The sequence below is a fragment of the Mandrillus leucophaeus genome, unplaced genomic scaffold (genome assembly GCF_000951045.1).
Source record: "Mandrillus leucophaeus isolate KB7577 unplaced genomic scaffold, Mleu.le_1.0 Scaffold125, whole genome shotgun sequence".
NCBI lineage: Eukaryota > Metazoa > Chordata > Mammalia > Primates > Cercopithecidae > Mandrillus > Mandrillus leucophaeus.
This window is the reverse complement of record NW_012100876.1, coordinates 1,419,289-1,437,115: the sequence shown is the minus strand read 5'-3', so window position 1 is coordinate 1,437,115 and position 17,827 is coordinate 1,419,289. Positions and strand designations below refer to the sequence as shown.

The window sequence follows — 17,827 nt, the reverse complement described above, 5'->3', positions numbered from 1 at the left end:
GTGTGATTCCAGCCCCTTCCCTTCCCCTGCTCAGAGCCTGCTCCCAAACCTGTGCCCAGGCCCCACGTGCTCCCTGAAGCATGCCTGACCCACTGTGTCCAGGAGTCATGGCCTGGCTTCCCTACCTCCTACCTCCCCTGCCCAACCCACCCCGGACAGGGCTCACAAGGCAGCCCCCTCAACCACCTTCCCAAGCCCAGGGGACCCCACTCCCCTTAGCTCCCTGACCCCCAGCAGCTGAGGGGTTGTGGGGACTCTGAAAAGAGGTGAAGGGGAGCACTGGGCTCCTTCTCTCACAATCCTGGGGCCAGGGCACGGGGGCTCCCACCAGCATTCTTCCTGCCTTCTCTCTTGGTCTGTGTCTGTCCCAATCTCCCTAAGTCCCTCTGCCTCTTTCTCTCATTTCTTCCCTCTCTCATTGTATATTTCTGTTTTATCAGTTTATTTATCTGTTATTTCAGTCTTATCTGTCTTCCTCTGATCTGCTCTCTCTCTGAATCTCTCTGTGTCTTGGTTTCCTTCTGTCTGTGTCTCTGCCCACCCTCTGCCTATATGTGACATCCTATGGGTGTGGGGTGTGTTAGTCCCTCTTTGTCCATCTGTCTGGGTGCCAGATGCATCCCAGTCCCTCCTCTCCTGCAAGCCTCTTTTTCTGCCTCTGTGTCTGGGGGGTGGGAAAGCGGCTCCTTCCCGCCTCTGTTCGGCGGGACACGCAGGGCTGTGGTTTTGCCCCTGAGCAGGCTGACACATTGTGGCCTCCAAGCAAAGCACTTAGAGCAGCTCTGCAAGGCTCTGGGAGGAAGCTGCCACCTCGGTCACCTCCACCTCGAGTGAGTGGTTTGTACGTTGGAAGTGGGTGGGTGGGGCCAATTACAGTGAGTTAGTGTTTTGTTTGTGTTTGGTTTTTAAGATTTAGATCAACTGTTCTTTCCCTGCTGAAATCAGAAACCCCTTGGAGAATCTGGTGAAAGTTGTGACTCTTCCTCCCAAAATACAGATCCCCCATGTCTGACACACTTGGAGGCTCACCCCTGGTCCCCCAGAGGTCCATGAACCTCAAAATAAGAACCTGGGGTAGACAACAGCTGCCCACGCAAGATGTGCTGAGATCTGGCCTGGCAGCCCGGGGCTGTGTCCAGTTTCAGGAAGTTGAGTAACTGGAATGCAGGGACCATGCTGCCAGCAACCCACTCCCCACCTGCTGATGTTCTCCCCTCCCTTCTCCCCACCCCAGCTTCTCAGGCAATGCTCTGGGGGATGAAGGTGCAACCCGGCTGGCTCAGCTGCTCCCAGGGCTGGGAGCTCTGCAGTCCTTGAAGTGAGTAACCCGCTAGGCAGAGCCTCTGAGGCTGGGGTGGGACGGGGGGATGAGGGGGAGTAGGGGGAGCGTTCTCTGTCCCATCCCCATCCTTCCTGGGGTTACTGTAAAGATTAAATCAGAAAATGCATGAAAATTGCCCCTAACACAATGTAAGTGCTCAGTGAAGACTAACTAATAGATGATTCTTACTCAGAGAGTCTGTGACTCAATAATCCCACTTCTGATTCAAGGTTTCGCTTCTGGAACCTGTCTCTGCAGCTCTGAACAGGCTTTCTGAGGCCACCCTGGGGAGGGCAGGTGTGGGTGCGAAGTATGACTAACGGCTGGCAGCTGTTGTTCTGGCCCTGGGGTGCCGGAAGGGGCTGGGGCTGTTAGCTGGGGTATGGTCAGGGTAGGCAGGGAGGGTTTGTACCAGAGAGGACATTCAAGCAGGGTACCCAGGGCTGCCAAGGAGCCCTGAGTACCTGGCAGAGAGTGTGTGGGAGCAGTCCCCAAAGTTTGCCTGCAATGTACCAGAGTTCTTGGTCCCTAAATGCCCTCGGTCCTTTTGGCTCACAGAGTGCTCCCTCCTCCCAAGCTCTTCTGGGCCAAAGCCAGAGGAGCCCCGGGAAGAGGTCACAGGTACTATATTCCAGGCTGGCTCTGTGACACACGCTTTGCTGTGTGACTTTGGGCAAGTTACATCCCCTCTCTGAGCTCCTGGTTCCCAGTCTGTAAATACATAAATTGCAGGCGTGGCCTCTGTTGGTGGCTACAATCTCTGGAATGAGTGCTGTGGCCTAAGGATCCTCTGCTCACACCCTCTTTTTGTGCAATGCTGGGAAGGAAGGGAGTTGCCTTGGTTCCTGTTCAGGGCCTGCACCTGGGAAGGAAGGAAGGCCTAACAATTGCAGGCAAATTACATGAAGACTGGAGGTTTTAGCACATCCTCATGTGACCTTCTTATTACTCTGGACTCGTGACCTGGTGCTGTGAGGGTCCACACTCGCCCTACCCGTGTCCCCGTGGGAGGGGAGTGGAGCATTAAATAGTAAATAGAAAACAATGACAAGTTGACAGGAGACCCTGAAAGAAAGGAGACGCTTTGTTCCTGCTTTCTGAACAAGAGACCCCACATTTTCCTTTTTGCACTGGGCACCACCCCTCCCTTATCAGGTGGAGAAAACAAGGCCCGGCTCCAGCCAGAAAGCACTCCTCAGATCCATCACAAACCGAGGGATCCACTGGGTTCCCATCTCAGCTCTGTCACCAACATGTCTCATAACCTTGGGCAAAACCTTGCTTCTCTCTGGGACTCCGTTTCCCCATCTGCACCAGGAGGACTTGAAAGGGGCGCTCTCTGACCATCTTGGGTTCAGTGGGTTCTGTCATCTGGGACCAGGGAGCCCTCCCCTGCCCTGTGCCCTGACCACAAAGAGGATGTATTTGGGTCCTGAGTGACCTGCATTGTGCCACTTCTGTGATCTCCAGCCTCAGTGAGAACGGTTTGTCCCTGGATGCTGTGTTGGATTTGGCTCGGTGCTTCTCCACTCTGCAGTGGCTCTTCCACTTAGACATCAGGTGAGCGTGCCTCTCCGCCCCCAGCCCTGCCTCTTTCCCCCATCCCACAGGCCGTCTGCTCCCACGTGAGCCCCTCATCCATCAAGTTCATGCCGAACTATCATCCTTAGCACCTTGGGCAGTGCCAGATCCAGAGAGCATGTGATGGGTGTCCACTGAATGAATGAATGATCAAATGAATGAATAAGTATGGCCTCACGGATGCTCAAATTTCTCCAAATCCACCGTTAGAGAGTTCACTGACTCTGCTTCACTCATTCTTTGGATTGTCCTCAGAGACTTTTAAGAAATCTGGGGGCCAAGCACTATGGCTCACCCCTATAATTCCAGCATTTTGGGAGGCCAAGGTAGGAGGATGACTTGATCCTAGGAGTTTGAGACCAGCCTGGACAACATAGTGAGACCCACCCCCACCTCTATAGAAACTTTTAAAATTAGCCAAGCATGATGGCATGCACCTACTTGGGAGGCTGAGGTGAGAGGATTGCTTAGGCCCAGGAGATCGAAGCTGCAGTGAGTTGTGATCACACCATTGCACTCCAGCCTGGGCAAAAGAGCAAAACTCTGTCTCGAAGAAAAAAAAATGTCAGGCACAATGGCTCACATCTGTAATTCCAGCACTTTGGGACGCTAAGGCAGGAGGATCGTTTGAGCCCAGGAGTTTGAGACCAGCCTGCTCAACATGGCAAAACTCCATCTCTACAAAAAATACAAAAATTAGACAGTCATCATGGGGCATGCCTGTAATCCCGGCTACTTGGGAGGCTGAGGCGGTAGGATCAGTTGAGCCTGGGGAAGGTTGAGGCTGCAGTGAGCCATGACTGCACCACTGCACTCCAGCCTGGGCAATAGAGCAAGACCCTTTCTTCGAAACAACAACAAAGAAGAATTTCTTACCTCATTGTTCATTGTGAAATCAAATGAGAAATGTCAGTGGTGTGTTTTGCACATGCCTTGATACGTGTAATTGTTGCTTGATCTGTTTTTTGTTTGCTGAGAAAGCAGGCCACCCCAGGCCCTCCTTGCCCTGACCAGTCTGGATTCTTGCCACTACCAGGGAAGTTGGTCTTTGCCCATTTTCAAACTGCTGCCTCCTCTTTGCTTCCAGCTTTGAGAGCCAACACATCCTCCTGAGAGGGGACAAGACAGGCAGGTGAGAAGGGAATGCTCGGGGTGGGGGAGTCCCCTCCCACTCTGGTCCCCATCTGCTGCAGGTCCCCCACTCCCAGACCCATGGTGACTACCCAGGTCTGGCATACTAGGTTTAATCACCACTTCAGTAACCACCGCCCCCACCCCCCAACTGCCCTGTAAATTGTCAGTAATCGACTGCCCTGTTTTCCCCTTGGAAGGAGGCAATGCAGATGGGAGGAAGGGAGGGATATGGTTGGGAGAGGTACCAGAGCAGAGCAGGTGCCAGCAGATTGCAGCAGATTGTGGGAGGAGACAGGAGAACATTTGTGCTTTTGCCTTTCGGGGAATTTTGTAGACTCACCCCTTCATACATGTCACTGCCCTTTCACGCTCTGAAGGCAGGGGCTGTTGGTGCTCTGAAAAAAAATTTTCCATGTCTTCGCAGTAAACAACCAATACTAGTTTAGCTCTTCATGATGTTCCCGGCTGCCCTCTAGTGGGATCAGGCCTCTTGGCCTCAGCTGGGAGCAGTGGCAGAGGATAGGGTGGGCCCAGGTGCAGCTGGCTGGGCAGACAGAATCCACAGCTAACGTGTCAAGAAAAGGCACTGCTATACAGGTGGGCTGTCAGGAGCCAGGGGTGGCTCAAGCCTGGGTGGTCTTGCTTCCCAGGATAGGATCTCTGTTTCTTGGGAACCCCCAGGTTTTTGAAGCCCAAAGAACTGTCGTACAGGGAGGCAGAAGTCACGTGATGCCAAGCAATGGTCAGAGAGGCTCTGTCTTGGATCCTCCTGCCTGCTCACCTGGACAGGAACAAGCTGCTGGCTTTTCTAACTCGGGCTTCCCTTCCCTGAGCCCCAGTTTTCCCATCTGAACAATGAGGGACTGAGCTAGGATCGAGTGACTTCATTGTCTCTGAGATGCCTTCCAGCCCTGACTTTCCAAGTCTGGAAGTCCAATGTGGGTGATCTGAGCTTTCCTTTCTAAACGATCCCCCTCCTAGGGGTATATGGGCTGGGCTGGGAGTCCGTGGGGGTGATCTGAACTCTCCTTTCTAAATGATCCCCCTCCTAGGGATATATGGACCACTGGATCTTCGCCAGACTTCCCAGCTGGAGCCGAGTTCTTGGGGTTCCGTCGGCGCTGCATACCCAGGAGCCTCCGGTACTGTCCCAGCACTTCTCATTTGGGGGTAACCACAACAGGGATGAGGCATCAGAGGGGTCAGAGCTGGCAGGGGCTAGGGCTGGGGATTGGGATAGAGGGAAGAGAGGGAGTTTAAGAGAAGAGGAAAAGAAAGAGTGGTGGGTGTGAGGGGTGCGGGAGTGGGGGGGGGCTCTGACCCCTGAGGGGCAGCTCAGCTGGCCCATGCCCCGCATTCTCCTTGGAGAGAAGATTCCACATTTCTGTGAAGCAAACAGAGCAGCTCAGCCACTCTCTGCCTGGGGTCTCCACCTGCTCTAGGGAACACCCATTTTCCAGAAAGAAAGGGGTTGGCCTCTCTCCCCACAAATGTACTCCCCATCTGCAAGCTCTGCCATGAGAGGCTGTGAGACACTGACTTGGCCCCACCTCTCTCCAGGCCTCCAGGAAAGTGGAGGCAAGTGAGGCCCTGGGAAGGACATTTCAATTTCACTTTTAGCCCCAGGGCAATGGGGAGCCACAGAGGGTAATAGGGAGAGGCCTGGTCAGATTTGCAGTGTTAAAATGTGAGACACTTGCGGGGTGGAGAGGGATTGCAGGGAGGCAAGAGTGGAAGCCCAGAGGGTGTTCAATGGTCAAGGTGAATGAGGATGGTGGCCTGGGCTCTGGAGGGGGCGGTGGGGAGGACTTGGGGAGTCACTGACAAGGGCAGCTGGGAACTCAGGGTCCTGCACTGTTGCTGTCAGGGCAGGAGGAATGGGGGCTGCAGGGGAGACTCGGGAGGGTAGTGAGTGCCCCACAGGGGGAGGGGCCTGTGGCCTCCTACTTAGAGTGAGGAATGATAGGAGAAGGAGAGAGCCCCTGGGGCTAGCCAGGGACCCTGGGTTTTCTCTGATTCCCTGCCCTGCCCATTGCCCCTTTGCAGCCTCAGTGAGTGTCCTCTGGAGCCCCCAAGCCTCACCCACCTCTGTGCCACTCTGAAGGAGTGCCCAGGACCCCTGGAACTCCAGTAAGTAACGAAGACACAGCCCCAGAGGGCGCCATGTGGGGATCTGCCCAGTGACCTGGGAGGGGGCTTCCTGGTTAGAAGCCAGGTGGGTCTTTCTTGGTTTCTTCCCACCAGCCCTGCCCCACGAGAGTCCCCTGGCCTTTGGTAGAAACTTGGCTGTCTCTCGGCAGTCCCCAGCCTTAGGCAGCGCATGTCTCCCACTGGGAGATGCTGTGCTGGTCTGGGGAAGCCTTCACCTGCACCATCCACTCAACTCAGGGCACCCGGGGGCCCTGTCTACCTCCGACCCCACCCCTGGAGCCTCACCCGGGCCCTCACTTGGACCTGCCTCCATGGCTGGAGCGTAGCACTTCTGAAAGCCCTTCCTCAAGGCACCCCCTGTCTCCGTGGGGTTGTCACCTCACTCACCCCAAAACACCTGGGTCTGGGACCAGAGACTGGACCTGGAATCAGGACTCTTGGCTCAAAAGGGCTTTAACTCCCCGGGCCTCAGCTTCCTCATCTGCACAGTGGATGGCCAGCCTTTCCTTTTATTATCATTGTGGTGATTCTATTACAGTAATTACCTTAAAATAAAGAAATCCAAGACAAAACCTGCCTCACCTAAACAACCTCTTCTCTCATCAAATCCATGTTGTCATGTGTCCACAGGACCATCTACTCGTTGTCTATTTGCATATTCAGTTTCTATCTGTTTGCCATAATCAACTAGCTGCATTCTACAGTTTCATGCACTGTGTTTTCATAGCATCTGTGTTTTCCATTTTGCTTCAATCTTTTTTCTTGCTTTCCAGCCCCATCTCAAATGCCCTTCCAGTCCTTCCAACCAGATAATCCAGTTTGACCCCCTGGAGTGTGGCCTTCCCATGTCCTTCTCCAGGTTCAAACACATAACCATAAAACTATTATCAGACCTACACTATTTTTTTTTTTTCTGAGACAGAGTTTTGCTCTTGTTGCCCAGGCTGGAGTGCAATGGCGTGATCTCGGCTTGCTGCCAACTCTGCCTCCTGGGTTCAAGCGATTCTCCTGCCTCAGCCTCCTGAGTAGCTGGGATTACAGGCACCCGCCATCACGCCTGGCTAATTTTTGTATTTTTAGTAGAGACAGGGTTTCATCATGCTGACCAGGCTGGTCTCGAACTCCTGACCTCAAGTGATCCACCTGCCTCAGCCTCCCAAAGTGTTGGGATTATAGGCGTGCGCCACTGCGCCTGGCCCAGACTTACCCTATTAATGGTAATTTCTTAAAGTCATCCAATGGTCAGTGGTCCCTGATTGTCTCTTACCTGTTTTCACAGAGTGTATACTGATGCCTTTTAATACTAAATTGCCACAGTATGGGATGAGCTGCAAGTTATTCCACCATACCCTTCTAGAGTCTAGATCAGGGGTGTCCAATCCTTTGGCTTCCCTGGGCCACATTGGAAGAAGAAAAAGAATTGTCTTGGGCCACACATAAAATACACTAACACTAGTGATAGCTGATGTGCTAAAAAAAAAAATTTTTAAAACACCAAAAAAAATCTCATAGTGTTTTAAGAAAGTTTACGAATTTTTGTTAGGCCGTATTCAAAGCCATCCTGGGCTGCATGCAGCAGGCCATGTGGGCTGGACAAGCTTGGTCTAGATTGAGATCCAAACTGCTTCTAGGTATTGTGTTTTATTTTGTGTAGCACTGCAGTCAGTGCTACAAAAAGCACTCTTACATGATTTGACTGTTAAGTACCTATTGTATACCAAGCACTGGGCCACATCCTGGGAACACAAGGAGACTGGGATGCAGGCTCTTCTGGCCAAGACAAATCACCTGCAGAGGAAGCTTCATATAAAAAGCCCACTGGGGGTCTGGCACGGTGGCTCACGCCTGTAATCCCAGCCCTTTGGGAGGCCAAGGTGGGTGGATCATGAGGTCAGGAGTTCGAGACTAGCCTGGCCAACATAGTGAAACCCCATCTCTGCTAAAAATACAAAAATTAGCTGGGCATGGTGTTGCACACCTGTAATCCCAGCTACTTGGGAGGCTGAGGCAGGAGACTCGCTTGAACCCGGAAGGCAGAGATTGTGGTGAGCTGAGATCGTGCCATTGTACTCCAGCCTGGGCAACAGAGCAAGACTCCATCTCAAAGGAATAAATAAATACAGCCTGGGCAACAGAGCAAGACTCCATCTCAAAAGAATAAATAAATACAGCCTGGGCAACAGAGCAAGACTCCATCTCAAAAGAATAAATAAATACAGCCTGGGCAACAGAGCAAGACTCCATCTCAAAAGAATAAATAAATACAGCCTGGGCAACAGAGCAAGACTCCATCTCAAAAGAATAAATAAATAAATAAATAAATAAATAAATAAATAAATAAATAAAGCCCACTGGCAGTGCTGGGTGGTTTGAGCACAGGTGGGAGTTTCAGGGCCCCCTCTGTCACCTGTGGTTCGAGAAAGTGCAATAGTGAATATGAAAGCACTTTACCAACTGTAGAGTACTGTGATCACTTGCAGGATTATTGTTATAAATAGTCATCAAGGTACTCAATGCTGAAGTCCAGTGACTCACCAACTGTGTGCTGGGGTTCCACCGGGGAAGCCAGGGAAGATAGATAGTGGGGCTCCATCCCCACTCTCTGAATTCAAGCACTGCAGGTCCACTTTGCCTGTGTACATATGGGCATACCATGTGGGATGTGGTAAAGAGTAAAGATTCCATTGCTTTAAAAATAAATAAATAAATAAAAGGAGGGTGTAAGCACCTCCTTTGCCAACGAGAACCCATGGTGTATTTGGGGTCTGGTGGGACGCTATACGGGAGGTGTTTCTGGAAAGACCACCCCTCAATGAAGGCCCCGGTCCTGACTGTGCCTCAGTAGCCTATGCCCAGTCCCTGGGGCAGAAAGGGTAGAGTTGGGCCTCCAGCCTGGGCTCTGGCAAAGGCTCCAACATAAGGCTTCCAGCCCCAGGACCACAGATTGCTCCTCCCGCCCTACCCTGCCCCCCAGCTCACCAAGCCAGTTGATGTGGGGTCCCTGCACTCCATGCCTCCCCTTCAACCAGCCAGAGGAGAAAGCAGCGGAGATGGGCCAGGCTCTTGGAGGCCCCGGAGAGGGGAGAGGGCAGCCTGCAGAGGATGAAGGAACAGAAAGAGAGGAAGGGGAAGGTGGAGAAGGCAGAAGGAGAACATAGTAGAGGTCCGCGGGGGTCGGGAAGTGGCTCCAGGCCCCCCAGGAAGGGGCTGTATGTAAACCCCAGGGCACTCAGAGTCTTGAGTTGTCCTGGTCCTCCATCTAGAGCACAGACAGCAAGGCGGGTATCTGGAGTTTCTCCTAAATGCACTGGGTTCTGACAAATTATCTGGACAATGATGAGGTGGTTGGTCTGGTGTTAGTGGGCAACTGGAGACCCGAGCCAGTCCCTTTCTCCTTTGCTGACCTGTTGTATGCTGAATTTCCATTGTCATATCCACTCATCTGGGTTGAGGCAGCATTGTTTTCCCTTCCTTCCTTCCTTCCTTCCTTCCTTCCTTCCTTCCTTCCTTCTTTCTTTCTTTCTTTCTTTCTCTCTTTCTTTCTTTCTTTCTTTTTGAGACGGAGACTCACTCTGTCACTCAGGCTGGAGTGCAGTGGTGTGTGATCTTGGCTTACTGCAACCTCTGCCTCCCAGGTTCAAGCGATTCCCATGCCCCAGCCTCCTGAGTAGCTAGGACTACAGGTGCGCACCACCATGCCTGGCTAATTTTTTGTATTTTTTTTAGTAGAGGTGGAATTTTGCCATGCTGCCTAGGCTGGTCCCAAACTCCTGACCTCAGGTGATCCACCCACCCCAGCCTCCCAAAGTGCTGGGATTACAGGCATGAGCCACCGTGCCCAGCCACATTCTTTTCCTAACAAACATGTTTGGCAGAACACTGACCTTCATGGCCCTCTGCTAGTCCATTTAGTTTGGGGAAAAGTCTGCTATAGCTCCTTGGAAATTCATAATGCACAGCAGCCTATCACAGCCTCGGAGAAGCCCTGCAGCAAACAAAACCATTTAATTTGGCTTAACCCCGTATTTTCCAAACTTACAAGACCTTCCTCTTCTTCCAGCCCCACAGATAACCCATGGACCCAGTGCTAGGAAAGAATGTTTCAGGTGACCCTGATTAGGTCCCATCTCCAGAAGGCTCTGGCTGTGAGGCCGTGCTCCCCACCTTCCTGGAAGGTTCCCCCACCTCATCCACATGCTTTGTTTCACAGATTGTCCTGCGAGTTCCTGAGTGACCAGAGCCTGGAGACTCTGCTGGACTGCCTCCCTCGACTCCCTCAGCTGAGCCTGCTGCAGTAAGACGAGAGTTTTTCCTATTTCCCAGTTCCTTGTGCTCGTGTCCCTAAGGCTCCTCCATGGCAAAGCTGTATCTGCCCTCTAACCCCTCAACTCCCCTTTACCCCCTCCAACCCCCTCTACCCGCTCTGTTCTTTCCTTAGACTGTTTTCTCATTTTACCCGGCACAACTGGGAACTCAAATCTGCTTCCAGTTCCACCCTAATACTTTGTCAACCTCAGGGGGCATCGTTTGCCTCCTCTGCGTCTCAGTTTCCTCATCTGACAAATGGGATTAATATTCCCCGCCCATTCCCCCAGGGTTGGGACTCAAATAAGTTATTCTAAAATCAACTTAAGAAATGGAAGATCTGTGACAAATGAGCTGTCCTACTTCTCCCCACCCACGGGAAGGTCACCCACTCGTAGAAAGGGGCTGTACAGATGTAGGTCCTGTGTATATCACATGCTGCTTTTGAAAGATCACCATCAAACTCTGCAAAAAGGGAATTTAAGCAGCATGCCCCAGAGTATTAAAACTGTTTTCTAATTTCAGCTCAGACTGGTTAGAATTTAAAAGGATTTAGGCCAGGTGCGGTGGCTCATGCCTGTAATCCCAGCACTTTGGGAGGCCAAGGCAGGCAGATCACCTGAGGTCAGGAGTTTGAGACTAGCCTGGCCAATGTGGTGAAATCCCATCTGTACTAAAAATACAAAAATTAGCCAGGCGTGGTGGTGGGTGCCGGTAATCCCAGCTACTTGGGAGGCTGAGGCAGGAGAATTGCTTGAACCTGGGAGGCGGAGGTTGCAGTGAGCCGAGATCGCACCACTGCACTCCAGCTTGGGCAACAAGAGCAAAATTCCATCTCAAAAAAGAAAAGAAAAGAAAAAGAAAAAACCTTTTTTAAAAGAAAAAGAAAAAAATAACTTTCTTACTTTAAACATTCTTCTAGCGGTGGGGAAAGCAGCTGCAGCTGAGATGAAAAAATATAACAGGAAAGTAACTCATAATGTTAATAACATCAGTGCAAAGGCTGGGGCTCTCTGGAATGCCTAAGATGGCTCACATCACCTCCAGGATCTCGCTTATGCTTGGGTTTTATCTGGGAGGGAGGGAGGGAGGAGACGTGACCACATTCCAGGGGCAAGTACAGCCCAGCTCACAGCACCCCATGGCACCCTGTAATAGTCCCCCCTGCCTGGAAAGAATAAGTCAGACAGGACTCCTTTGGACATAAAAGGTGGCAGGTTAAAATTGAACAGGTTGGTAACCTCAGACCAGAGAGGAACTTCTCTTTGCCTAAGTCACACAGCTTCACCCCGACTCCTCGTCTGCCTTTGGTGGGGTGGTCAGCCTGACCCCTTGCCAGGGTTTAAACTTTATATACTCAGCCTGTAGTGCTTGTGCCCCTACTGTGGGCCAGGCACTGTGTGAGGGGCTGGAGACACGGCAGAAAAAGTTGACTATGTCCTTATCTTCTTGGAGCTCATCTTACAGTAGTGGGAGCTGAAAAATAAGTAAAGTAAAATCAAGTAAGATGAACTTAGCCAGTTATAAGGGAATTTTCTCGGGATGTGGTGAAGAGTGGCTAGAGAGGTGATTTAGATGATGGCAGAAGCCATCAGGGAACGTCTCTGAGGAAGGACGCTGAGCTGGGACCTAAAGGAAGAGAGAGAGCTCACCTTGTGAAGAGCAGGGAACTGCATTCTACGCAGAGGGAACGGCATGTGTGAGGCCCTGAGGCATGATTAAGCTTGGTGGGCTCTAGGAACAGCGCAGAACCAATGCAGTAAGAGCACAGTGGCTGGCAGGGACAGTCCGAGGAGAGGAGAAAGAGAGAGATGGGCTCAGGTTGGGTCGCACGGGGCCTGGCGCCCATGGGGAGAGTTTAGACTTTTGTTTCTGGGAACATGAAAGGGAGAGGAATAATTTGGGTTTTCTTTCTTTCTTTTTCGTGGGAGAGGGTGGGGACAGGGTCTCACTCTGTCACCCAGGCTGGAGTGCAATGGTGCAATCTCAGCTCACTGCAACCTCCGCCTCCCAGGTTCAGACAATTCTTGTGCCTCAGCCTCCCAAGTAGCTGGGATTACAGGTGTGCACCATCATGCCCGACTAATTTTTGTATTTTTAGTAGAGACAGACCAGGCTGGTCTCAAACTCCCGACCTCAAGTGATCCACCCGCCTCAGCTTCCCAAAGTGCTGAGACTACAGGCATGAGCCACTGTGCCTGGTCCTCATCTGGGTTTTCAAAAGTTCAGTCTGAGTGCTGGGTAGAGAAGGGATTGGGAGATATGAGTGGAAATGAGAATGGGAAGAGATGTGTGCAGCAAGTTGAATGATGCTGGAGGCTGATCATTGCTGGGGTGGGATGGAAGTGGGTAGACTCAGGGTGGATCTTGAGAGTGGAATTTACAGACAAGCTGATAGGGCAATTACTGGGTGAGGCAAATTGACGTGCTGAGGCTGCCTCTGAGAGCAAGGTGGACCCATCTCACTTTCTCTAAGGCAGTGGTTTGTAACTGGGGGTGATTTTCACCCTTGGGGGTCATTTGGAAATGTCTGCAGATATTTTTGGTGGTCGTGACCGCGGGTGAGGGGTGCTGCTACTGGCATCGAATGATTAGAGATCTGGGATGCTGCTAAACATCCTGTAGGGCACAGGACAGCCCCCAACAACAAGGAATTATCAGACCCCACATCTCAATAGCGCTAAGGTTTAAAAACTGTGTCCGAAGGGCCTGAAGCTTCCCACTCTCTGTGAGCAAGGACTTGCCTGTGAAATGTGTGCTTGCAGGTAAAAACAATAGTAATAATAACAGCAAGCACAGGTCCCATGCCCGGCAGCACACCTGCATGATGTAATTAAATTCTCGTATACCTCGAGCGTCATACGTGACAAGTCTTGATTTCCAGATAAGGAAACTGAAGCTCAGAGGGGTGAAGTCACTTGTCCAAGATCACACAGCCAGTAAGCAGAACTGGGACTCAAATCCAAATCTGCCTGACCCTCAGCCCTATTTGTGCCTCTTGAGCCCCTGCCTGCTTCCCTATTGCCTTGCTGAGCTGCTACCCCTCCCCACCCTCCCTTTCCTTACCCTCCAGCCTAGCCAGATTCCTTGTCCACTCATCTTGCTGGGATCTACCCCCTTTCCTTTTCAGGCTGAGTCAGACGGGACTGTCCCCGAAAAGCCCCTTCCTGCTGGCCAACACCTTAAGCCTGTGCCCACGGGTTAAAAAGGTGGATCTCAGGTGGGCATTCCCCTGGGACAGCCAGGACTAGTCCTGAAGGGTTGCGCCTGGAGTCTGGTGGGTATGAGGGGGTAGGATGAAGCCAGTAGGACCCAACTAGAGACTGGGCTTCTGGAGGAGGGGTGCTGGCCTCGTGGGGACATCCTGAGGCTGTGGCTGCAGCTGTCTGACCCAGGTGCTGTCTGCTCCAGGTCTCTGCACCATGCAACCCTGCACTTCAGATCCAATGAGGAACAGGAAGGCGTGTGCTGTGGGTAAGTCCCCTTAAACCGTGCCCAGGCAGCTAGTTGATGTTGGGAACCAGTAGATCTGCCTCCTGGGTGGCGAGAGCAGCATACAGACTGCCTAGCACAAAACATTCGTGTGGAACAGCCCTGCAGAGGGACTTGTTTCGCGCCAGCACGAAGAAACACAGGTCCGGGTGGGATCTACTGTGGGGGTGGGAGCAGTGGATTCTGGACACTTCCAGAGGGTCCAAGCTTGAATGGAGACCCACCTGGAGCTCGGAAGCTGTGCCCTGGACTAGCCAGGGTGGAGGTGGTCTCAGTGGCCAAACGCCCCATCCCCTGCTTGTCCCCTCTACCTCCGTCCAGCAGGTTCACGGGCTGCAGCCTCAGCCAGGAGCATGTGGAGTCACTGTGCAGGTTGCTGAGCAAGTGTAAAGACCTCAGCCAGGTGGAGTAAGTTGAGGGAGGAGGAGGAAGGAGAGGAGCATGGATGCATGCCTGAGGGGCACTGGAGGGGAGAAGAGGGTCCGTGTGTGCCCATAGAGTCATGTGCCTGCCTACGCCTCTCAGGACCAGCTGTCAGGGATGCCTGGGACTTTGGGTCACATACCCAAAGCTTCCCTGAATCAATTTTCTCTCTCCCGCCCCCACTCTCTGAGTGGTGGAGCTAGTTCCACGGTGCGCCCTCTGACTTGGCCCTCAGCCTCAAGTGTGTGCAAGCTCTGCTGGCAGATGGGGGCTAAAACACAAGATTCATTGTTGGCTCAGCAGGTGGTTAAAAGCACTAAATGACTCTTCCTGAGGAGGGACGCACAGCCAGCCAGGGTTGGGTCTTGCAGTCTCTTGTATTGTCGAGATGTGGTATCCGCGTGGCCTGTCTTGGGTACTCGAATAGTCAGCCCCTGCATGGGTGGAATAATAATAGCTAACACCTATTGAGCACTTTCTCCTCTAAGTGCTTGACGTGTTCTTTTTATCTTTCCCGTATCCCTGGATACTAGTATTGTTCTCATTTTACAGATGAGGGAACTGAGACACAGAGTGTAAAAACTTACCCAAAGTCACACAGCTAGTAAAATGCAGAGTCCCTACTCACACGCATTAGGAATCCAGCCTAGGACCAGTGGGAAATAAAGAGAGCAGTCCACCAAAAATGCCACACAATTTTCATTTCTGAGATTACAAGCATGAGCCACTGCGCTTGGAATGTATTTTAAAGAGATATGAATCAGAAATATGTCTTTGAGGTTTTTGTTTTTCATTATAGAGGGAAATTTTTCTTTTCTTTTTCTTCCTTTCTTTTTTTTTTTTTTTTTTTTTTTTTTTTTTGGCGTCTCGCTCTGCCGCCCAGGCTGGAGTGCAGTGGTACGATTTCGGCTCACTGCAACTTCCGCCTCCTGGATTCAAGCAATTCTCCTGCCTCAGCCTCCCGAGTAGCTGGGATTACAGGCGTGAGCCACCACGCCCGGCTAATTTTTGTATTTTTAGTAGAGACAGAGTTTACCATGTTGGCCAGGTTGGTCTCGAACTCCTGACCTCAGGCAATCTGCCTGCTTCAGCCTCCCAAAGTGCTGGGATTACAGCCTTGAACCACCGCACCCGGCCAATTTTTCTTATTTTAAAGACTATTTTATTAAGGGGCTTCATAAGACAAACCGATTTTTAAATGACGTTTCTCAGGAAAAGAGGAAGTTAACAAGCATCAAAAATGTCACAGACCTGGAGGAAAATCAGATGCTCCAGGACACACTGGTTATATTATTTCTGACACTGTAGCTAAAACTAGCTGGGCGCGGTGGCTTACGCCTGTAATCCCAGCATTTTGGGAGGCCAAAGTGATTGGATCACCTGAGGTCAGGAGTTCAAGACCAGCCTGATCAACATGGTGAAAACCTGTCTCTACTAAAAATACAAAAATAATTAGCCGGGCGTGGTGGCACATGCCTGTAATCCCAGCTACTTGGGAGTCTGAGGCAGGAGAATCAGTTGAACCTGGCAGATAGAGGTTGCAGTGAGCCAAGATCGTGCCATTGCATTCCAGCCTGGGCAACAGAGCAAGACTCCATCTCAAAATAAATAAATAAATAAAACCACAGAATGCTGCAATGAAGGGAAGTAAGAAACTTCAGGTGAGGTTTCCAATATTGACATTGTATTCCCAGATTAAAAGAAGAAATCTATGGGTTTAATGCATCCTCCAAACTTTTTTTTTTCTTTGAATTTCCTCTCATTCAAAAACTGTGGATCCCAAATGATGCAGACTGAGGGCGTGGTGAAGGCAAATTGGTTTTTCTTTAACCCCTGAAAGCCTGCTGGAGGCACATGAGCTGGGAGTGGTCACCCGATATGGAAGAGGACAATGAGGACGGATTTACTGTGGTGCTGGGGAGGGGATGGTAGCAGAGAACGTAGGAGTTGCTGGTCGTTCTAGTGGTGATGGAAGCAATTGTGATGGTGGTACTGGGCTCGGTGGTGTAGAATTGTGGTGATAATGAAAGTGGTGGTGGTGATGGTGCTGATACTGGTGGTGGTGATATTGGTGGTGGTGGTGGTGGTGATGGTGGTGATATGGTGGTGGTGGTATTGGTGGTGGTGATGGTGGTGATACTGGTGGTGGTGATATTGGTGGTGGTGGTGATTGATGGTGGTGATACTGGTGATAGTGGTGGCACTGGTGACCCTGACATGGGGTCCAGTAGCAGTGACAGTGGATGCAGGCTCCTGGTAACTGAGGAGCATCTCAGGCTGAGGAGGCACCTCTGATCACCGCCACTGCTCCTTACTCCCTACAGCCTCTCAGCAAACCTGCTGGGTGACAGCGGGCTCAGATGCCTTCTGGAATGTCTGCCGCAGGTGCCCATCTCCGGTTCGCTTGAGTAAGTGGAAAGCAGCATGAAGGACAGATAGCAAGGATGAAGCCTTCCCTGGGCCAAAAGCACGAGGGGGCTCCTTCTGAGGGCATCCCCCGGAGCCCCAGAGGACAAGGTCTGCAGAGGGCAAGGGGCGAGTCTTCCCTTGCCTTCACTCCCCTGGCCTTGAGTCCTATCCTCTGTCCCTCACACCCACCATGGCAGAGCCTCCACCAAATACCCAAGAGAGGCTGTGACTCATGGCAGGGTGGAGTTGCCCCTCCATGCACCCCTACAGCCAAATGGACCTGGGGACAGGGAAGCAACATTCCATCCCCAGCTAGCTGATGTGGGATTGCAGCCGCCTGGCTCCTGGTCCATCCTGTCCCTGAAGTTCTTCTGACCCAATCTGTGGGACATAAATTTGGAGATGCCCCTGCAGCAGGCAAGGTGCCTTAGGAAGTCATCCACATGCTTGCCCCATCTCCCCAGTGACCCGGGGGAGTGACAGCCAGCGCCAGGATGCCACTTGTTGCTAGGCAACTGAGCTTTGTGCTTTTTTGGGGCTAGAGCTGCCAGCCCGGCCTTGCCAGTGCCCTGCCCCAGACCACAGCGGCAGCGGGCAGGGTGAGTGCAGCGCTCACAGACTCAGGGTCTGGTGCCAGTTCTGCCTGTGTGGGGATGGTATCCTTCTGGGCCTCAGTGTGTCCATCTGGAGATGGATGCTTAGACATGGAGGTTTCTCTTCCTAGAAATGACAGCTGGAGGGGAGACGGAGGGGGCTGGGCAGGGCTCCATGGAGGTCCTGCCCTCACTCCCATTCTCATCCCCATTTCCCTTCTAGTCTGAGTCACAACAGCGTTTCCCAGGAAAGTGCCCTGTACCTGGTGGAGACCCTGCCCTCCTGCCCACGTGTCCGGGAGGCCTCAGTGAAGTAAGGGGATGTTGGTCCCCAAAAAGCCCTTTTCTGCTGGTCAGCAGGTGCCCCTGGCTGATGATGGGAGAAGTAAGACACCCACACTTTATAGCCTTCCATCTG

General features: G+C 52.0%; 1 protein-coding gene across 1 annotated transcript in view; it reads left to right on the top strand.

The window, feature by feature from the left end:
- Nucleotides 1-17,827, top strand: part of NLRC5 (NLR family, CARD domain containing 5) — a 78,828-nt gene that overhangs the window by 38,676 nt on the left and 22,325 nt on the right. The window contains exons 20-29 of the mRNA XM_011971861.1: nt 2,792-2,881; nt 3,990-4,034; nt 5,089-5,178; nt 6,083-6,166; nt 10,398-10,481; nt 13,623-13,712; nt 13,904-13,966; nt 14,306-14,392; nt 16,732-16,815; nt 17,633-17,722. Of these exons, the coding sequence (XP_011827251.1) occupies nt 2,792-2,881; nt 3,990-4,034; nt 5,089-5,178; nt 6,083-6,166; nt 10,398-10,481; nt 13,623-13,712; nt 13,904-13,966; nt 14,306-14,392; nt 16,732-16,815; nt 17,633-17,722 (807 nt within the window). The remainder of the gene's footprint in view (nt 1-2,791; nt 2,882-3,989; nt 4,035-5,088; nt 5,179-6,082; nt 6,167-10,397; nt 10,482-13,622; nt 13,713-13,903; nt 13,967-14,305; nt 14,393-16,731; nt 16,816-17,632; nt 17,723-17,827) is intronic.